Source organism: Perissodus microlepis, chromosome 16, assembly GCF_051167445.1.
Source record: "Perissodus microlepis isolate ML-2025 ecotype Zambia chromosome 16, ASM5116744v1, whole genome shotgun sequence".
NCBI classification, from domain to species: domain Eukaryota; kingdom Metazoa; phylum Chordata; class Actinopteri; order Cichliformes; family Cichlidae; genus Perissodus; species Perissodus microlepis.
In genome coordinates, this window is record NC_140476.1 from 6,914,122 (window position 1) to 6,936,999 (window position 22,878).

The window sequence follows — 22,878 nt, forward strand, 5'->3', positions numbered from 1 at the left end:
TTCAAAAACTGTCAAATTATAAACACAGAAAGTGTTAAAGATGGATGTTCAAAAGAAAACATATGTATGACTGAAGCAGTATGTAAGGATGGATTGAAATAATATCAAAATAAATGAAAGGAAAATACAATGGAGAAGTCAATAGATAAAATAAAATATGACAAAGTAAACTGTAAAAAATAAAATAATAAATGTCTAAAATATGTTGTTTATTAGTTTATACTTCATTTTGATAGTTTCGGCCCTCCATATAATTATCTTTTGTATACCAAATTTTAAATGTTATGAGCAGGGAAGCATCGATCTTAATCACACTGATGTCTCAGCAAGTCTCTGGATACCTCAAGGTAAGTTTAGCTGTTACTGCCCCGAGGATGCTTTTGTAACAATAACTAATCACATCACTACAGAATAAAAACAAAAACAGTCATTTTCGTGGTTTTATTCCAACAACAACAGTGCCAAAAAAATTGCACAGTTTGCTCATTTACAGTCACATCAGATAAAAATGTGAGAGATATAAAAACATCAAAGCGACTGATTTTGACACACCGACACAGAAACCTGAGGATTAAATACTCGTCCACGCCAGAGCCTCTTCAGAAAACGTGAATAAACAAAACAAGACGTTTCCAACTGCCTGATGTATGAGCACGTGTTAGAGGACTAACTAGTTCTGCACAACGAGGACCAGCTAGCAGGAGGTTACAGGTATTAAAGTCACTGTAGGCAGAAGCAAGATAAGTGGAACCACTGAACTGTAAAGCACTTATAGACTGCAGTAAGAACATTTCATATCACCAGGTAAACACTGTTAAACATCACAAGTTTGTACAGAAGATGATTATGAATAAAAACAATCAGCTGTCTCTGATATTGTTTCTTTGGCTGTCACTAAACAGCAAAAAAGAGATCAAGGATGTGTGTCGTTTAAAGGTTTTTGTGTTTGTTCAGGGAAATACGACTAAAACCTTCACCACCAGGGGGCAGCAGTTTACCAGCCTTTTCCTTGGCTGCCACTGTAAATAGGAATGTGCTTTTTATTGATTAAATGCAAGGTTACACTAACTCGCTGCTCCATCTTTTGGTACATACATGAAAGTACAGCCAGGCCACAGTTCAGCTTCACTTCATATCTCTTCAGCACAATAAAGATAAAATCAAAGTTTCTGCAAATGCTGATAACTTTTAACACTTGAATTTACAGTAAGTACCAGTAAAATGGCTGATTTTAAGACTTTAAATTACTGCGACATCTTGAAGCCTCTAGTCTGTTTTTAGGGGTAAAAGCAGCTCGAGTTTTGGCAGCTGCACAAAGGATGTTTCCAGAGATCAATCAGAGTGAGTGTCACCTTGGGAGCCAGAGAAGCAAGCTCATTAAAAAAAAAGAAAGAAAGATGCAGTGGGATGCAGTAGTCTGGTGAAAACTTCTCTTACTGTGGTTCAGTTCAGCAAGAAGACAAACTGATGTCTGAAACTGAAATTATAACAAATCTTTCTGGACAATAAAAACTACACCTTGCAAAAGACTTGACCTCTATTTAACTTTTACTAATGTTTCAAACCTCAATGAGCTTTAGAGACCTAATGAAAGGATGGGGTGATGCCATTTTCAAAAGTTTATGAACTCGGTCCCAACCATCAGCAGGCACAAGCTCCTGTAAGCAGCTACCAGCACTCCAAACATTAAAATAAATGATGCTCAGAAAGCGGGAGAAGCTGGAAGATTACAGAGTGTAATGCAATTAGGAAAAAGCAGATAAGAGGAAGAGGAGAGGTCAAGCTGCTGACTGGAACCCTGGAAGAAAGTAATCCTGTTAAATATAAAAGAAATGTGTCAGTAGCTGGATGAGAAAAAAAACAAAACAAAAAACAACAGCTCATATTTTTAGTTGTTCACACAAATTTGCATGCCTAAAAAAAAAAAAAAAAAAAAAAAAAAAAAAAAAAAAAAAAAAAAAATCACTTTGAACAGGTTGACATTTAGGATGTTATAAACTCTATTCTGCTTTCCTGTATTTCATACCAAGCATGATGAAACTTTCAAATAAAGAGATACTCCCCATTCTCTGAAAATACCATCTTAAGACTGCTCAGAACACTCAGTTTCAGACAGTTTTTTTTTCCAAGTTTGCAGCTGTATGACATCATAAAGAGGGTATATCCAAATTTGGGGACATAGAAGAACCACCTACCTGCTTTTTCAAATCTGTTGCTAATGAGGGCTTTAAAGGGAGAGGAGTTAAAACTGGCCCAGTGTAAGATAAAGAAGAATTACTTTGAACTGTAAATCATGCAAAGCTGCTACAGAGGAGTCCAAGAATAAAAAATATGAAGTTGGAAATAAGAAAAGGTCCACTTTAACTGCCGATTTTGGCTATGATAGGAGACATTGTGGCAGCAATTCTTGCGCCTATTTTATGCAATTTACACAAACTGAGTTTTTTTTCCTGGAGGCTTCCACAGAGGGATTTGGAGGAATAACGTGCCCTTCTATGCAAAGGTCCTTTTACCTGAACTGAAGCCATGCTGCACATTCATATATGTGACAGATGCTCTACAAAGAGAATGCATCAGTTTGGCACACTGGTTTTAAGTGACAGCATTTCAAAATAGAACAAAATAAAATGAGAATTTGATTTCCTGCTTTATTTCAATCCAAATGTTTTAACTTTATGTTGAATGTATTCCAAGAGCTTCATCACATTTTTAAAAAACACAAAACCCACCAAATTTGAAATGGCAAAATGTCCCCAGAACAGCAGTTGTCTGTGTGTGGATTACTCGGTGCAAGAGTGCATGTGGAAGGACGTGATCACAGTGAACACCGATACAAGTCACACGTCTATTTATAGAAAACATAACTCTCATCGCTACTAATTTGTTCTACAAAGTTGTGTTTGCCACCGATTCACAGCGAGGCAGACGATGTGCATCTCAAAGCACTAAAACTATACCAAAAACGCACAAGTGCAGAGAAAAGCTGAACACTTACACCACTGTATAAACTCAAACACACAGAGACATTCAGTGCAGGTACATTCACATTGGGAACAGCGGTTTCTGCAGAGCGTGTAGACTTCTGACTGTGAGCTCAATTGGTCCCCAAATCTTTAGTATTTAGTTACTACAGAGTCCCACATTTTAAATAAAATGTAAAGAAAACAGAGGAGCTTTGCGAGTGGACACAAAGGAGTGAAATATGCTTTACATTCAATGTAGGGCTTCAGCCAGCACAAAGCTGCTGAGATCTGAACACAAACTGCTGCTTACTCAAGAAAGCAAAAAGGCACAGCAGCAGCAGCAGGACGTAAGACAGAAATAAAATAAGACACTGTTAGTACGGAGGACTGAAGCTGTCAAAATTCATGTACAACAAGGAAATGAATAAAGATCAAGTTATAAAGAATAAAAAAGTAAAAAGTTGTACAACTCAATTAATGAAAAAAAGAGCGACATATTTGTCACCGTATTGTTTCCCATAATAGCAATTATATAGTATCTATTTATTTCCATTAAATTTTTTCCTTCCGTTTATCTCCACAAACGTGTTTTTTCATTTCATCTATATTTAACTAAAACTGATGTTTTTCTTCATAAAAATGATGGCACTGTCATTCAGATAATTTTCCTTTCTGCCTCCTAACGCATAACTTAACTACAAACTAATAACAATGGAAGATTAAATCACAAGTTAAAAATAAAATGAAAAAAAAAAAAAAATCATTGTAAAATGTGCCATAAATTAAGTAATACTTACGTTAATTTTTACTTATTAATTTTAGTGCATTTTATATCTTATTTGTTATCTTATTAGTTTATGAATTTATTATTTCAGCATTTTTGGTCCTTCATAATTTTCCAGAGAGAAAGGCATGACATGAAATACAAAACTGAACTCTCAGAGCTAGCTTCTTATATGCTTGAAGTTGATTTATTTTAGTTACTGAATAAAACATATTCAAGTTAGAGTGACATAGTGACTACAGGCTTAAAGTAGACTCTCTCTGCTTTAATTCGAGGGGCTGAATAAAAGTAATCTCCAAGCTATTGAGGAATTACAGCCAATTTTAGACACATTACCCCATTTTGAACTTGAATGTTTTGGCCAGCAGCCAAAATAATGTTTGACAACATGTTTCCCTTTTTTTTGTTAAGTAATCTTGGAGCACAACACCCACATATTTATCACACAAAAAACATTTTAACTGATTAAACTGATTTAAGGTCAAACGAGTGTGAGCGAAACTGGCTTAAAAATGTAAATTTGGCAACAAAAATTGAACAAAAAGGCAACAAAAAGTCAGGCCTACATGTTATAACAGCACTCAAAACTGTTTTCAGCAATGATAACAGTTTGAAGTAATTGTGGCAACAGATTTTTTTCTCTATGACTCTTTCCATTCAAAAGCTTCAACATATCAGATGCTCTCTCTTCTCATTAAAACAAAAGTCTTATTTCCGTCATATTTCTTGTAAAAGGTCTCACTTCATTCATATTTTCAACCCGTATCCATTGTATTCTACTTCACACTCCGTGCAGCTGCTGAAGGAAGCAACTAGAGCATTAAATTTGTAATAATCCACAACTGAAAATAGTCCCAAATCAATGCACCATTTACATCTGGTTCACACCAACATTAATGATAATAAACTTTTGTGAGCAGTTTTAGAATATTTACATCCTCAGCAGGAAGCTGAAGGGTTTGTTCTGAAACAAAGAAAAATATGGAAGTCAGGAGGTGCCAAGATAAATAACGTGGGGTTGGTTTGATTTTTTTCGCTGACAGTGCAAAAACAAAACTCCTCTATCCTCTCCTTGTTAAATTGTTAAAATCCAAATCTACAACTTCTTTTATGTTATCTTTTTTCAATGTTTCAAATATGAAATGAAAACAAAAAACTTCAACCAACACTCAAACATAAGATAAATACTAAACCCAACACAACACCAGCAAAAAGCAAATTCTACTTCCAATCCCAGGATTCAAGGCCCGGATATCACAGAGAACGTACACAGAAACAACACACTGCCTTCACCTCAAAACACCAACAACCACACCTGATAGAATGAACATGTGATTGTATGCCCATAATGAAATATTTATGATTTGTTCCACCTTAAAACGCTAATTTATTTCTGTTTAGCATTCATCTCTCAAATTCCTTGGCATTTTGGTAACTTTTAACCCATCAACAGGATTGCAGCGAGTTTGGCACATAGAGATTTCTGAACACGTTTTACAGCGATGCCTTTAAAGTGCTCACTTCCTTCTGTATGTAATTTTATTTTATTTTATTTTTTTAAAAAGCAAAAACAAAAAAACCCCTAAACAATCTGACACGTGCAGGGATAAATTTGTTCTACAGAGCACTGAATTAAAAACAAAATTAAAGCAAAATATAATAATGAATGCCCAGGTGATATGTAGAATAGTTGACTTCTGACCTCGAGTTTGAGCTCACTGAGATTTCAAACTTGTCCTAGATTTTCAGTAGGCGAATCTATGGTATCGGTTTCAGTATCATATGTCGTATTCACAAACTTGGGTGTCCACATTGCCCGCTTGCCCCGTGGTGTGACAGTAACACTCCATCAGGCGTAAAAGGGTAACGGGGAATTGGAAAAAATAAGATATGGGAAATTAAAATAGAAATTTCTGTTTACTTTGCTATAAATTAATGAATATTTGTTTTAGGCATTTGATATAATTTTAATTCAGTTACAGATTTACACATTTATTATTTTAGCAGTTTCGATCCGCCATATATTTGAAAATCCGGTGAAAATTCTTTTAGTTTGTTTAGTTTCTTACACCATCTCATGAGCTCCCCCTGCTGTACCCTTCCCTGAACTGCAGCTAAACTTTTTAAAATCAAATAAACAGGAAGTAGAATGTTTCTTATTGATCAGCTGTAGTAGAGATCATGGAGATTCAGACTTTCTCTGGATAACAAGACGCCCCCAAACCTGCACGTGTACACAAGCCTTCCTCAGTGCAACCCTTCATTTTGCAGCCACCGTCAATATTGCGCATCAAATAGGTGAGAACATAAACACGCCTACTTTGGATTTCTCTAACGGAATAAATGTAATACTCTGCCTCTGGTTTAGAGGAGGTACTACTACAGTGAGCAGGTAACAGTTAGAGCTGTAAGTCGTTGCTAAGCAGTAGGCAGTGTAAGAGTTTACAGCACAGTGACCACAGTGAACAACGCCACTGTTGACACCAGAAACAACATCATGTTATAACAGTAATACCCTGTCCACAGTCTCTCATATCAGAAGCTTCACTGGTTGTGGAGCTGGCGCTCCCTGAAGGCAGAGCTATAGATATACAGAGTAAGGCAAACATGGTTTCAGGACAATCCAACAGAGCCATATTTGCACCAGATGCTCCGAGGCCATTACACCTTCTCTTTTTAAAACGCCCTGTGTAATCACCACGGAGCCTTTAGTGCTAACAGTGAGCAGGAAGTTAACCAGGCTATGTATGTCTATGGCTCCGCTCCATAGCAGCCCGGTACAGAAAGTCCTCAACCAGCCTCAGAGAGTCAGGCTGCGACTTAAGAAGAGGCATGTTATGGTGGAGATGGAGACTGAAACCAGCCCGGTGCTGTCAGAGGAGACAGCACAAGGCCAGCGGGATGAGTGACGCCAACAGGAAGTAGGTGATTCTGTAGAGGTGAAGAGGAGAGAAAGTCACCATGATGATGGCCAAGGGGAGAGGGAGGCAGGAGGTCAGAGGCAGCAGTTTACTGAAAAACATGAAGAACAAGTTACCTGTTAGCATGAAGGATCTCACTGGGAATGTGTGTGCTGGGCAGGTGTGCTCCTACCTGTTGCTGAGCTTTAAAGTGTTACAGTTAATAAGCAGCATGTAGACAAAAATTAGAGGCACGATGTATGGCCAGCAAGGGTCGGGATTCAGCTGGGTGGAATACCTGCACAGGTTTAACAAACAGAGAGCGTTAATATGGAACTCCTTATCCTAATGATCACACTCTGTACCTTTGTGTTTATTTAAGCATACGGTTCCCATATTTTTATAAGAAGTCCAGAGGAGTTAACGGTAACATCACTCGAGGTCAAACCTAAAAACCCAAATAACAAGTCCAGACATTTAGGCATTTTATGCAAATAACCAAGTAGGTGCACTCTGTAACATTTTTAATATAATAAATAGTCATTTATGTGAATTTACAGGGAAAATGGAGCTGCAAGCATAAAATGTGCTACTTTACAATATATATATATAAAGAATAACTTCAGACTTAATTTACTCAAGTGTAATAATAAAAAATGATTTATGCAGTCCTATTTATCTCTCGGCCTCTTCCGCACACACTGAGTCATAACAGCTTGCTCCCACGGCTGTCTGCTTGAAGCCAGAGCACCAGCTGTGTGATCATGGGTGAACTTCATGTAGACTTCCTTTGTAAATCAGACACTCTACTGGAGACTGCTGTAGTCATTCTGCTACTGCACATGTGCGTTAAAACAAACATACTGCACGGTTAGCATCTATTTATCAACTGTGAGGTTCAGAGAAATTAACGCTGATGTGCAGAGCAGCATCTTTCTCTCACATACCTCAGGTTACGGATCCAGTGGATGAGCGAGGGACCGCTGAGCATGACGGGCAGCGTGAAAAGCGCCGACAGGCAGAGGTGGAGCTGCAGGTCATCCCTCACCTCCTGCAGGGTGCACTCCGACAGCAAGGGGGTGCCGCTGCTTTCTTTAGACCTGCTCAAACATTCGGGATCGATCGTGCCATTCTCAGCTTCTTTGTGCTTCCGGGGAGCCTGGAAAGACACCAGAGGAGATGAATCAGACATAGCTTGATTTATAAAAGTTTGGCAATCTGTATTTAAATAAGCAGATGTGGGAATGCCATAAACTGCAGTTCCCCTATTGTCCACTTGAGGCCGTTGCCAGCCAATCAGTCACTCAATCACTGCAGCAAAATTAAGTACAGTTACAGCCTGATATGAAAGAAAAATGAAAATCTTACAACATAAATGTTAGTTAAACCTGAACATCTTACCAGATTCAACATGTGTCTCAAATATCTTTCTGTCATCTGCAGCCTCAGAACCTGAGAGCAACAAATAAACACAAACAGCAGCTCAGCTGAAACTTCAAAACAGAGGAAGTCCATGCTACACCAATGGCTCCTGCACCACTTAAAAAATAAATTAATTAATACAATTCATGGTTTTTAAATATCTATTTAAGAACATAAAATATACACTAGAAAATCTGTTTGCTTTGGTGTTTGATCAAGACAAAGACGAACTGGATACTCCTGAGAAAGTCTCATGAAAAACCCAAAAGCTTTAAAACCTGATTCACAAAATATACCTGCCCAGCACTGTTTTTATCTGCTAGTCTTAAACACATAATCAAATTTAAAGTGAATTCATGGTAAATATTAGATATTTTAAGGCTTTTTTCCCTTCATTATAATCTGAATTGCAGGAAGTGTTACCTGCTAAGCAGCTCTGGACAGCAGAATTATAAATAATTTAATTAAATCAATATTCACCCTATAAAGGTGGAACAGGAACGAGGCAAATATCGACAACGCCCCACAGGAAGTCCCGCCCATAACAGTCAGACACAGCGTGATGAGGAGCTGGGTTCGCAGCCGCAGGGTGCCACAGTCTCTAGAGACAGACGGCCTGCAGATGAAAAGAATTAAAACTCAAGCGAACAAACAGACAATCAGCCACAGTTTCAAATGTTTGAATGAACCTCGGTACCTGTGCAATGGAGCCAAGACCAACGAGATCAGCCGGATAACAAGTCTGAGTAGAGTGCTGCCCCAGTACGCCACTGCTGCCCCAAAAATATACAGCAGAGGGGAGAGGAGGTGAACCCATTCTTCACCTGGTGCCTCCTCTTCATGAAATGCCACATCAGGGAAGGTTGGAGGGAGTGTGTCCATAGAGGGGAGGAAAAGCATGGACCAGACCTCCTGAAAGCAGCTACAGCTGTGGGGGGGAAAGAAGGGAAAACCATCCTGAGGGGTTTGACTGTTATATGAAAATTTATCTTAAATTAAAGCAGGAGGCTGAGGCGGTTTTAACCACAGTCAGTTTTTTCTGAGGCCAGAAAAAAAATAACATTCCCACTCAGCTTCATATTAGAACCATTAAGCTTACCTGAGTGCGATGTGCAGAATATACACAGGCAGGTTGACTTTGTGGGGCTGCAGGCCTTTGCCCACCATCTGACTCATGTCTGCAGCTTGCCTTGACTTCAGGATGGAGGACATCTGCCCCCCACAGGCCAGAAGGAGGGTTACAGCTGTGTACACTGGTACCATGTGACCACAGAACCTCAGTATCTGTCAGACAAGATGCCACAGCGTGAATCAAGTTGGTAATTAAAGATGAAAGATTTATTCGAATGCCACGATGCCCCTAATTTCACCGGAATAAATAAAACAAGACAATTTCTACCTGTCCGAGCACCCTGGGTAACGAAGTTCTTATGGAGACCTAAGTCACAGGGTAAATATTTAACAGTTTGTCACAACAAATGTGAAGAAGACTCGACCTTCTTTCTGGTAGCTGGAAGGTAGTACCTTATACTGGCAGTTGGGGGCAGTGTGGAGCTGCAGGAGTGCACCTGAGGTGTTGTCTGGACGACTTGTGTGGAGCATCCCTGAGATCTCCGTCACTGATGGCACGCTGGCAGACAGATCACATCAATCATGACAGGTTAAAAGAAAAGCTACTCATCATAGGTCAAAAACAGTTCTTGTTTTACTGGTACTAGTCTAAGTCAAGCCCCTCAGTTCATCCTCTGTCTCTAACAAACAGATGTAAAACCTCCTCTTTAAGTAAACTTTCTTTTGATTGGCTGCCCCTCCCAAACAGAAGGTTGGAACTGCAGGTGGGTCAGGCTTCTGCGCTCTGGCATGACCGCAGTGGGAAATTCGATCTTACTGACATCAGATGGGCCAAAATGTGGAGGGAAAATAAAAACATTTGGCTCACCATGGTTACTTAAACATAGTCTCTAAGAATAACTTCAGAAACTCACCTGACCGTGGTTAAAGAGTCCTCTCGAAACCATGGCACTTTTATCCTGTACACGCTCGGCAATCTGTCTGCAGACACACAATCAGTCACCACTATTACATTACAGCATGAGCACATGAGCCTCTTGATCCAACAACACACACTCACCTTTCTGTACTTTGCACTGGCTTGCAACATTAATTCTGAAAGCCTGATAGACCTGGAGACACAGAGGAGTTTTAAATTTAGCTGAAACAGGGAAGCTGATCCTGACTAGAACCTGAGAACACAGTGAAAGCTACCTGGTGAAAGTGTTGCAGCTCGATGGTGTGAAGGAGTCCAGAGGAGTTAACCGTAACATCACTCGAGGTCAAACCTAAAAACCCAAATAACAATTGCTGAAAAAAAACCAACCTTTTTTTAAAAAAAAAAAAAAAAAAAAGTTTGTGAATCGGTTTTACTAGATTACTCACCGAAGGACAGGACATGCGGCACTGCGACAGACAGAGTCTGAGATTCTTCTCTTTGCCACTCACACTCCACCGTGAACTGCAGAGCAGACAGACACACAAACCTTGACAAGCTCTTTAAAAAAAGGGGGGGTTTGTTTGTTTGGCTTCTTCCTCTTCTGGCCTCTGTTTTTGGGTAGTCTCAGGCTGATCACAGATCAGGTCAGAATCAGCATGTAACATACAACTGGATCACCTCCATCACTGCTTTTGGTTTAGTTGAGAGAGGCTTGCCCAAGTAGAGCAAGCAGGACGCAGCACACATCAAATCCATTTGCTCACGGTAAATTTACAGTACAATAACATCTGCGGGCTAAATTGGACATCACAGAGACTTTACACTATGGAACTAGGAGGTAGTCTTAGCAGAATTTGTGAACCATTGTAGTTTCACCTCTGTTAGGTTTAAAACGGTAAAAGGAGTGAAAACAGCTTCAGCTTTTTATATATCAGAAAAAAAACTTTAAATCCACACTGTGGACTTGTGCACATTGACCACAAACACTCATGACTAAACTCAGCTATTCTTCGGAAAGCTGTGTACAAAGTCTACAGCCAGAAAGATGATCTGGAGCTTAAAGTTCAAATAAAACAAGCCAACACTGGTCTCCTCATTTCAAATATAGGCTATGGAAGTAGAAGTATAACAATGGCAAACAGACCAGAACATTTTTACTGCAGGTTAATCTGAAAATACTGAGTCATTGTTTAGTTTGAAGTACCTGCTTGCCATTGAGGTTTGAGGCCGAGACAAACAGATGAGTAAAAGACGACAAGTCACTGAGCCTCAGAGTCAGGACCTGAGGAGGACGACAGACTGTTAGGACAGCTGATGGGACAAAGACTGAACTGAACGGAGTCTCTTTTAGACGATCGTTACCTTGTAGGGAGGCAAAAGCTCAGTTCCCTTAGACAGATCCGCTGCAAACACACTGGAGGAAAAGGGACATAAAAGAAACAGAAATAAATAATTGTGTAACACATCCACAAACTCCATCACATTTTTCACATTGGAGAAGAATATTAAAAGATGCTTATTGAGAATAAAGGTGGTGGGAAAAGCTTGACATTAATGATATTCTTACCATGATGAGCCATTCTTTTGCAAACAGCCGTACACCCAGCTGGTCATCTCCTGTTGGACAATAAATCAGAATCTCTTTTCACTTGGTTTAAAATTTAAAAAGAAGTTCTTGGTTCTCCTGCACTAAATATGAAGCATTTAGCCTTAACTCTTACACATGTTAATATTATCAAGCTCTTACAGCTCAAAAACAAAAGGTAATAACTCACCAGGTTGTTGCTCCGGCAGTAGAAATGGCTGTAGGCTTTCCTGCGACTCGACAGGGCAAACAGGAAGAACTTGGGTTGTCCTTCCTGTACAAACAGAGAGCAAAAACACTTATGATTACTGTAATCACTTTGTTTGTTTTGTCAGATTAATTAGTCAAATAATCCTGTTTTGTAGCCTTGACCAGATGTGAAGTGCGACATGTGGGTTTAACTCAGACATCGTTTATGGGACGCTACACGCTCACACGGCAGATACTCTTCAAGCAGCATAGTCACACCGTAAAGCAGCGGTCCCCAACCTTTTTTGCGCCACGGACCGGTTTATGCCCGACATTATTTTCACGGACCGGCCTTTAAGGTGTCGCGGATAAATACAACAAAATAAAACCAGTACCGGTACTGAAAAAAAGAAGATTTATTCATAACACACGTGAAAAGACCCAGGAAAACCGAGTTAACGATAAAAACGCTAACAAAATAACGCTGAAAACCGATAAAAACCCTGAAAACCATACATTTCACACCTGAGCCTCAACTCTCGCGGCCCGGTACCAAACGACTCACGGACCGGTACCAGTCCGAGGCCCGGGGGTTGGGGACCGCTGCCGTAAAGCACAGCCTGATTTATTATCTTATTTTCATTTATTTTTAATGAGACGATAATTGACACAATAAACATTGTGTTATATTCGATAAGACTCTAAAGTAGCGCTTGTAATCACGAACAATGAATCAGGAACATGTTTACTGGGGTCACAAGTAATTTTATAATTTCTATACAATCAGAATTCTTTTTGAAACAGGAGGCCCCGCCCCCTCATGTCCTTTAAACACTACTGCACTGGTTTCATTTTTCAGACCTGTAAGCTACGTCCATCTTTTTCATACAGTCTATGGATTAGACATCACTCCAGATGGTTTCATTTTTACCGAGTAGATACATTTTATAGATTAAAAGTAACTTTCTTTTACAACTTGTATCAGCTACTAGCAGATAATCCATTCAATTATTAATCATCATTACAGATGGGAGAGGCTCTGTTGTACCTTTGGTGTGCTGTAAGCCAGACGAAGTGTGTTAACTTCACTCCATGCATCAGGAAGATCTGGAAAAGAAAACAAACAAACAACAGGACACCGATCTTAGTGATTCATCATTAATGCACAGTGAAACTTTGGATGCAAGTGTATTACACTGTCGCCATGAACCATAAAAGAAGAGATGGAGACCTGAGATGGAGACTGGTGTCTCTTGAGTTTCTCCAGGCAACCTCACGGGATGTTTAATGAAATGATGCTTCAGCACAGCTAACTTCTTCTCAGAGTTTTCTGTGAACTGTTAAGAATAAACTGATTAAGTAAGGTTGTCAGATTTATTCATTTGCTTTAAATATTCCCATCTCCCAACTCTCTCTGATGGAGGTTTGTCTTTCATGTCTCCTCAGAAGGAAAACACATGTTGTTGTTGTTCACACCTGTCTGGTTTCAGGATCGATGAGATCAAAGAACGCCCTGACAGTGGCAAGAACAAGCTCCTTGCACCTGAAACACAAAGACACACAAACATAAATAATTTTAGTAATATTTAAATATGGCTCCAAAAAAGGAAAAAGTTCTTTACCAGACAATGGACAGATGATCAGTAGACACCCACGCCCTGGGAACTGCAGTCACCTTGGTAAAAACAAGACAAAAAACTTAAAAAACAGCAGTTGGAGTCAAAAACAACACAAAATGAGAACTTTTCCTTCAAATAGTCCCAAAGTGAGAACAATACCAAAAGGAACCAGAGAAAAAGGACTGAATTGAAACTTTATTTAGGAGCAAATCGTACCACCAGTGACAGCTTGTTCGGGTCTCCTGGAGGACACGGCAGGGAAGTGAGGCCGGAGCGGACCTGGTAGTCACGATAACCACCCCCGACAGACAAAACTGTGACATTCCTGAGCTTGTTTGCCTGGTTAACCCACTTCTGTCTGACTGCTGAGTAGAAATCTGCACACACAGCAACCAAGCAGAGAAATAAAAATGTAGAAATCTGTTTATGCTACATAAACGAGTTGAACTGAGCAGGTTTGACCAACTCTTACCCAGCAGGTACGGGTCCAGGGCCAGCACTGGAGCCAGGTGAGGGGAGGCCTGGGTGATGATGAGGCTGACCAGGTTAGTGTTGAAACGAGGCAAAGTGAACAGTGCCCGGGCCACCACTCCTCCCATGGAGTGACCGACGAGCACAACGCTCTGAGGTGGGGTCTTCAGGTGCTGGAGAGATAAAAACCCGTGAAATTTTCAAGTCTTCTGGCGTGTGTAGAGTTCAACTTAGTTTCCCTTCACTTTAAATTTGACATTAGGTGAAGACCGGTTATAATCTCTCTCTCTCTCCGTCACTTGGAGTAACCCAGTCTGATATTCAAGGCCTAACCTTGTACAGCCTGAGGATGGCTTTGATGCTCTCGTGCAGGAAATGCGTCTGCCTGAGCAAACTGCCGCCGTAAAGCGCCACCAGCTCCTCGTTGAAGTCCACAGTGAACACGTTGAAGTGGAGACCTCCCTCCATGGTTTCAGCCTTCCTCAAAGCGACTGAGCCCAGAGATCGAGCTTCAACAACAGAAGAACACAGATGGTGTTAAATCAGTGTGGATTAAACTGAATGATGTGGTGCAGCTGTGGGGTCAGTACTACTTAGCTATCCAGCATCATCTGATCAGATAAATCTCTGCAAGAGTTATTTATAATTTTATTTTTTCAGACTTTGGATTATTGATAAAAGTGATCATGGAAGCCAGAAAATGGAAGCAGGAGAAGAAATGTTGAGGAATACTGCATGCAGGGCAGCAAAAAACCACCAGAGTAACAGCAAAATCTGTTTGTATTCACAGGAATAAAAGCGGGGGCGTTCCCCTCCTACACACAGCTGGTGGAAAGAACAGATAGCCACCATCATCTCAGAAAGGAGTTGCATCAACAAGAGTTATTAGTTGGAGAGAATATTGAAGTCACCAGAAGATTCCAGGTTAGAATTTCCCAAGAATTCCCCCAGAATTAAAAATCTAATATACAATAAATTATATTATAAAATGCAGTGCACATTTATTAAACCATTAAAAAAAAGTATATTCACCTATTAACTGCAATTTATTTAGCATTAGCATTGCAGGTTTGAGCAAATTCTACTCAGCAGGAGTAAACAGCACATGTGCTGAGGACTGTTTCCACTCACAGGTTTATTTCTATTATTTTGGACTGATTAAACTACAGCGAGTGAGTTCATGATACTGAGAGAAGTACAGCAGTGAGGCTCGGTGATGCGTTTAAAATGCCATAACGACACAGCAAAAAACCAGACCAAACTGTGAAAACATGTGCTTGAACCAGTTTTTCATGATGAATAGATTAGAAAAACACACTGAGGTGTCCTGATCTATGTGATAATGCAAAAAGCTTTGAGCATCTACTTAAAGTTAAAAAACTGAATGCTTGTGTTCCAAATTATGAGTTTTTATTCGAAACCAGGGATGTATATGGTATACCCCGACACTTCAAACCAGCTTCAAGACCCACAAACCTAATTAAGTAAGTAAATAAGTTAATACTAACATGACTTAGCAACTTGAGGGTTGAAGTATCACAAGTTATTGTTGACCAACTTAATTTAGTGCTTACTCTAAACGATGATACATAATCACCCCAGGATTCCCAACACTTTGCCTTTTCCTGTCTTCAATTAAATGTCAATTTCTACATCACATAAATTTTGTGGACTATATGAATCCAGTCCTCGAGTGAAGGCAAGTCCTTCACCATCTGTTTTTTTTGGAGCTTTCTTACAAGAAAATGTTCAGAAATTTGTTTTCAAATCCATCCATCACTGAATTCTTTTTTTCTTCATAAATATATATTTGCTCATTTTATATGACTACATAAATAAAATAATAACCTCCTAGTTAAACAAAACAAACAAAAAAGCAAACAAGCCACAACATCCAGTTCAATTCAGTTTATTTATATAGCATCAAATCACAAAAGCAGTTGCCTCAAGATGGTTTATATTGGAAGATAAAGACGCCACTAAAATGAATGAGTGAAACACCCAACATCAAAGAAACCCCTTTGAGCAAGCAAATGGCGACAGTGGGAAAGAAAAACTGCCTTTTAACAGGAAAAAAAACTCCAGCAGGCTCAAGCAGGTGCCGCTGTCTGACAATCCATATTCACAACAGTATGGAAACAGATCATACAGCTGTGGTCTGAAACAGTTTTTATGCTATTTCACCTTTATAAAACCTCCCACCATTTTTCTATTCAGGTTAAATTTATGCTTTTAAACGTTTTCAAGCGATGCTCCTCTTAGTGAGTTGGAGGCTGTGAGGTACTCTTGATGACAACTGGCTGAGCACATCATACCAACTTTTGGTTTTGCAGTTTTTTCTCATGTGTCAGAGTATAAATACATGGGTAGTTTTAGACCACGCGATTCCCTGGTCTCTTAACAAGGAATGTCATTTGTTGAACAAGAAAACAGCCCTCAGTTTCACAGCGCAAAACACAACACTAACTTTGGACATTTTAACACCTCATGTGCAAAAAGCAAGTATCACAAAGATAAAAATTTCTGTTTGTGAACGAAACTTCAGTTTGTTTTTTCAGCCAGAAATGACTCAACAAAAAGCTTGATGTCCTCCGTTTCTCCTTTGTCTTTGCTGTAGCACAAAACTTAACTTCTCAGTTTTTTCCCCCACTCCTTCATGATAATTTAAATGTAAGCACTCGACCATTATCAACTTTGCACTCTTACCTTGTTTATAACTTCCAGCATTTCCAGGCAGGAAAAGTACAGGGGCGCCGGTGAGTTTGAGCGCTCGGGTCTCCTGGGCGTAGACACCCTCTCCATACAGGTAGAGCCCGTAGGCTGGGTACAGTCTGGCCACACGGCGAGGCAGCGCCACACGCTGAAAAACACAGAGAGCGGTTAGGAGGCAAAAGCTCACACAGCTCATTAGCCTGCTGTCACAGTTGCATCACAAAGAGCTTGCTATAAAGCAACTACAGCTGAGCCTACATGTAATCTACAGCTGATTTACTCCAAGCACCTACGCAAACACTGAGCATGAGTACAGCTGATCCTTAATGTTTAAAAGTGACAAATATACAGGGAGTGCAGAATTATTAGGCAAATGAGTATTTTGTCCACACCATCCTCTGCATGCATGTTGTCTTACTCCAAGCTGTATAGGCTCGAAAGCCTACTACCAATTAAGCATATTAGGTGATGTGCATCTCTGTAATGAGAAGGGGTGTGGTCTAATGACATCAACACCCTATATCAGGTGTGCATAATTATTAGGCAACGTCCTTTCCTTTGGCAAAATGGGTCAAAAGAAGGACTTGACAGGCTCAGGAAAGTCAAAAATAGTGAGATATCTTGCAGAGGGATGCAGCAGTCTCAAAATTGCAAAGCTTCTGAAGCGTGATCATCGAACAATCAAGCGTTTCATTCAAAATAGTCAACAGGGTCGCAAGAAGCGTGTGGAAAAACCAAGGCGCAAAATAACTGCCCATGAACTGAGAAAAGTCAAGCGTGCAGCTGCCAAGATACCACTTGCCACCAGTTTGGCCATATTTCAGAGCTGCAACATCACTGGAGTGCCCAAAAGCACAAGGTGTGCAATACTCAGAGACATGGCCAAGGTAAGAAAGGCTGAAAGACGACCACCACTGAACAAGACACACAAGCTGAAACGTCAAGACTGGGCCAAGAAATATCTCAAGACTGGTTTTTCTAAGGTTTTATGGATTGATGAAATGAGAGTGAGTCTTGATGGGCCAGAGGGATGGGCCCGTGGCTGGATTGGTAAAGGGCAGAGAGCTCCAGTCCGACTCAGACGCCAGCAAGGTGGAGGTGGAGTACTGGTTTGGGCTGGTATCATCAAAGATGAGCTTGTGGGGCCTTTTCGGGTTGAGGATGGAGTCAAGCTCAACTCCCAGTCCTACTGCCAGTTTCTGGAAGACACCTTCTTCAAGCAGTGGTACAGGAAGAAGTCTGCATCCTTCAAGAAAAACATGATTTTCATGCAGGACAATGCTCCATCACACGCGTCCAAGTACTCCACAGCGTGGCTGGCAAGAAAGGGTATAAAAGAAGAAAAACTAATGACATGGCCTCCTTGTTCACCTGATCTGAACCCCATTGAGAACCTGTGGTCCATCATCAAATGTGAGATTTACAAGGAGGGAAAACAGTACACCTCTCTGAACAGTGTCTGGGAGGCTGTGGTTGCTGCTGCACGCAATGTTGATGGTGAACAGATCAAAACACTGACAGAATCCATGGATGGCAGGCTTTTGAGTGTCCTTGCAAAGAAAGGTGGCTATATTGGTCGCTGATTTGTTTTTGCTTTGTTTTTGAATGTCAGAAATGTATATTTGTGAATGTGGAGATGTTATATTGGTTTCACTGGTAAAAAGAAATAATTGGAATGGGTACATATTTGTTTTTTGTTGAGTTGCCTAATAATTATGCACAGTAATAGTCACCTGCACACACAGATATCCCCCTAAAATAGCTAAAACTAAAAACAAACTAAAAACTACTTCCAAAAACATTCAGCTTTGATATTAATGAGTTTTTTGGGTTCATTGAGAACATGGTTGTTGTTCAATAATAAAATTATTCCTCAAAAATACAACTTGCCTAATAATTCTGCACTCCCTATACTATAACACTAGCTTTTTGTATTGAGCATTAAGGCAATAATTCTGTTGGGGAGGTGGGGTGTTTGAAATGAACTGAAGTATGGACAGTAAGGAGCTGAAATTTTATGTAAGTCCTATTAAAAATCATTTTTTTCCCTAGAAATTTTTAACAGGAAATTCTGGGATTGTCAGGTACAAGTCATTTGGGGAGCTGCAGTATGACAAAGCGCTAACTCTCATTTTAGTTTGACACTCTGATGAAATGCCCAACATTCATAAGAAATAAATATGTTTACTTGGTTTTTATGGAGGGCCCAAAGTGTCAAAATTAAAAGTCCTCAAATGACTAAGAAAAACAAAAAAACAGAACTTACTGACTGCTTCTTTATTCATTTACCTATGAATTTACACCATTGTCTATTTAAAATTTGACATGTTTTTAAAGTGTAGCATGATTTAAAAACAATTTATGGTCATCGATCGTTTTCTTAAACCTGTTTATTTCCATATTTCCTTTTCAAATGAAATCTACTTATTGTACCAAAATGGTGACCCCCTAACCTAAAAACTAACCTGTTTATTGGGACAATAGAGGCACTTTAATTTTATAAGACAAAGACTTCTGATCCAAGCTGTGAAAACATTATAATAACCTAATTTTTAGGGACAAAGAAATATTAGATTGAATGCCCGTCTAAAGAAATTGAGGTTTATGGATGTGACATTAAACCAAACGTGATGAAACTGTGCGCCTGAGTGCAGTTTATTTTATGGTCATGTGTGACATCAATTTGAGGGCTTTGTGTCTAAATGAGATGTTTCTAAATGTCTTAGTTATCAAAAGGGGGATTTTATTGAAAGTAAATGGATACATTTTATATTAACTGACTTATAAATGGTGTTAATACTTGGTAACAATGTCTCATTAACATTGTAATTCTGGAACTGAAGTGAAATTCGGCTGTTTTGTTATCTTTTTACATTTCTTCATGAATTTCTGTTTCATGAAACGAACGAGGGCGATGTCCTTCAAAGTGTCATCTCTTCACCTGCCGTTTGATCGACACTCGGCTCACGACAGAAATGGCCTCCTCGAGTCAGGGGATTAGAGAGCTGAAAATAAAGCTGTCAGTCAGGACCATTTACTTTGATGTTTTAAATAAAGTAACCATGCATGTGATGTCTCATGCTGGGATATTGTAGCAGTTATTTTCAGACATACACACACCGGCTGACCTTTCAAAATAAGAGCAAAGAGACTATCTAAAATAAAACTCCTTACAGACAGTTTTAAAATAAGATCATTTTTCAAAAGAAGTTAATAATATATCTGGGAAGCATATGTGAGATATGTCAAAACCACGTGGCAAAAGCACTGAGCCAACACAAAAATACTACAAGGTGCAGTTCCTCTAATGTCCACTAGATGCTCTGTGTCCCCATTGACTCTAGTGTTAAATTGTCCACCTTTAAAGCAGAAATAAAGATGTTTACAGCTTGTCAATAGATAAATTTCCTCCTTTAACAACTGTACTGGGTGAAATTTTTTTAACTCAACTGTTCTTATTTTTTGAAGCCTTAACATTAAGGGCATGGCCAGTTTGACTGATCGGTGTGCCAATATAGACAGCTGTAGCTGACAGCTGGCTGGTGGGCCTCACTTCTGCTAATTTTAGTGACTTAACTGCACCTCTACACCACGTTTTGCTGCTGGGGAAAGTGCTGTAGCTTTGGTGTCTATTTTATTAGTCCTAGTTAGCAGGTATCTGGGTCTGTGCATTACACCTGTGTAGTTTATGACTTGCTAGTTTATATGCTGGCTTGGATGGGACTCTTGTTTCTGTCTTTCAAGTATTTGAATTGTTAATCCTTTAACACTAAAATTAAACCAAAAGGTAAATAAAGGTAAATAAGGTTTTGTTTATTTTTAATTTAAAATTAAATAAATAAAGAAGCCAGTTAACATAGAAATATCTGTTTAGTTTATATCACATCTTAAAATGGATGCATTTGTTTTATTCTTTTTAACATCATGTCAATTTATTTTCTGAAGATTTTGTTTTAAATTTTGGCAGTCTTGGACCTCCATACTCTGTTCTCGACACTCTGTCCATTGTGCACATTAAGTATATCTACATAAAGTGGGACTCTGAATCCTTGTTCTCGCTAACAGAACACACACTCCTGAACTGTGTGAACTCTGGCTGATGCCCACATGGCGCATGGCCTCCAGCTGTGCCCCACTTCTGGACAGATGAACCCATTAGTGCGCATATAGAGGAGAGGAAGGCGACCACTTCAGCTACTTTCACGAGGCTTGGACCTGTGTGCATTTAACCCACGTCCCATATCGTGCAAAGCTGATCTGCAGGTGACCTGCTGAGAGGGGTCAAGCATCAGCAGTTAATTCAAGCTGCATTGATAATAATCCGACTAACCTAAACCCCAGCAAACAAACACTCACACACCTGTCAGGGAGGACATAGGTGTACTGAAAGAGCGACCACACACACACTGATAGGGTAGCCACGCACCTGACATTACTTTCTCCCTCAGTTAACGCTAGCAGCCTTCAGAAACTAGCTTAGAACACACCTGGCAGTCATAAACCAACATTCATTCGCGCTAATAAAAATAAGAAGCCACTTAGCGACACACAACCAGCCTCTGCCTTAAACAGCACACCGAATATACCTAACTGATGGCTGATATGCGGGTCTTTGGAATGCTCTGAGATAATTAGCTGAGTACTCACCCGATACTCCGGGTATTCAAACATATAGGTCATACTGCATCTGTTCTCCTCGAAGCCTGTCAGCAACTCTCGCAGGCCGACGGCCAGCAGCCCTGCGGCCAAACCGTAAAAAGCCACCGCGGCGAGCTTCATGCTTCCACCGTGAGTGTGGCTTTTAAATTTCACTGCTGTCTGAGCTACACGATTCCATTTTCCTTCTGTTCGTTCCCCGCCAGGCTGTCAGACACCGGCTGAAGCTCACAACAGGAACCACACGCCGCACACCCAGAGAGTGGCAGCTCGGCCGGCCAATGGGTGTAAAGCTCTAAATGAAATGGACCAATGAGAGAGTATATAGGGAGTCACACGTTTCACGCGAGAAATAGCTACGCTTAGCTTAGCAGCTTTTGATAAGTTTTTTATTATTTTCAAATTTTATTATCTTGTGTGTTATTAACAGTATTACCTTTATTTATATGTATATATTTTTCAAGCAATTAAACATTAGTCAATCTGTGACAATTTCAAAGCTAAAATAATTAATTAAAGTGCAAATTATACAGCATTCATGGCAGCTGCCAACTGGAAAAAATTAAAAGACAAATACCAATACCACGCCCTTTTCCCCCTTGAAAATCTGATTGTATAATCCCAAGACAAAAAAACCCCAAAAGTTTTGAGACTCATGAGATTCATTTTGAGACAATAAATCTGTCTCAAAATTAATCTCAAATTCATATCTTCTTAAAGTGATTAATCCAAAGTGAAATTCAAAAGTAATTTATTTCTAAAGAAAAAACATAAGCATATGTGTGTCTGTGATATTTTTCTCAAGGTGGTGGCGCAGTGGTTAGCACTGTTGCCTCACAGCAATAATGTTCTGACTGGGCTGTTTCTGTGTGATTGTGTAATTCAGGCCTCTTCCCATGTCCATATGCATGCACACATGCATGGCTTTAACTGCGCATCTAATTAAGAAGTCTTAATATAAGAGTATATTAGAAGAATAAGTATAATCTAAGATATGTAATTTCAACAGCATTACTTAGTTTATGCCGAGACTATTCTTATAAAGCAGCCTTTAGTTGTTCGGATTTAAGTCTTTGGACCCACTGTTGGATCCAAATTTGGTGTAGATGAGTGTATTTTGCTACAGGTTGGCAATATTGTCTTTTTCTTCTCTTTTTTTAATCCACATACCAAAGCTGCCCAATAAATTTAGACTGGCCCGTACGGGGATCGAACCCGCGACCTTGGCGTTATTAGCACCACGCTCTAACCAACTGAGCTAACCGGCCCTGCACTAGCACCTTTGACCAACACCTTTGACACGGACAAGAGGAAAAAGTTGGAGTCCTGCTGACAGGGTAGGAATCTCGGCGTGCGGGGACCGAGCACCTATGGACATATGGCCGGTTAGCTCAGTTGGTTAGAGCGTGGTGCTAATAACGCCAAGGTCGCGGGTTCGATCCCCGTACGGGCCAGTGTGTTTTTATTGGTGTATATAAAACCATCGCGCGAGTGTATCAGGCAGCCAAAGCTACAATGTGTTCAATGTGTGCTACAAAGTGTTTCTCAGAGCTCCTCTGTCTGAAAGCAAACAACAAGAGAATTTAA

The 22,878-nt window shown here is 39.8% G+C and overlaps 1 protein-coding gene and 2 non-coding genes across 4 annotated transcripts; 1 reads left to right on the top strand and 2 right to left on the bottom strand.

The window, feature by feature from the left end:
* Positions 1 to 427: 427 nt before the first annotated feature.
* pgap1 (post-GPI attachment to proteins inositol deacylase 1) lies at positions 428 to 21,556 on the bottom strand. Of its 2 annotated transcripts, none has more exons than XM_084909050.1 (26): positions 21,283 to 21,556; positions 16,630 to 16,783; positions 14,257 to 14,432; positions 13,925 to 14,096; positions 13,669 to 13,829; positions 13,456 to 13,508; positions 13,310 to 13,376; positions 13,065 to 13,170; positions 12,882 to 12,940; positions 11,835 to 11,918; positions 11,627 to 11,676; positions 11,422 to 11,473; positions 11,264 to 11,341; positions 10,506 to 10,581; positions 10,335 to 10,408; positions 10,201 to 10,252; positions 10,055 to 10,121; positions 9,594 to 9,699; positions 9,469 to 9,507; positions 9,169 to 9,353; positions 8,767 to 8,997; positions 8,550 to 8,685; positions 8,049 to 8,099; positions 7,595 to 7,806; positions 6,841 to 6,945; positions 428 to 6,759 (listed from the first exon to the last, which is right to left on the bottom strand). In XM_084909050.1, the coding sequence occupies exons 1-26, from the start codon at positions 21,412 to 21,414 to the stop codon at positions 6,621 to 6,623; spliced, it is 2,817 nt and encodes a 938-aa protein (XP_084765176.1). In that variant the 5' UTR covers positions 21,415 to 21,556; the 3' UTR covers positions 428 to 6,620. The 2 variants fall into 2 exon arrangements, with proteins under 2 accessions (XP_084765176.1, XP_084765177.1); XM_084909051.1 differs by lacking the exon at positions 21,283 to 21,556 and adding an exon at positions 19,509 to 21,276.
* Positions 21,557 to 22,485: 929 nt separating this feature from the next.
* trnai-aau (transfer RNA isoleucine (anticodon AAU)) lies at positions 22,486 to 22,559 on the bottom strand. The gene has a single exon. It is a non-coding gene; the product is annotated as a tRNA-Ile (tRNA).
* Positions 22,560 to 22,671: 112 nt separating this feature from the next.
* On the top strand, positions 22,672 to 22,745 carry trnai-aau (transfer RNA isoleucine (anticodon AAU)). The gene has a single exon. It is a non-coding gene; the product is annotated as a tRNA-Ile (tRNA).
* Positions 22,746 to 22,878: the final 133 nt, after the last annotated feature.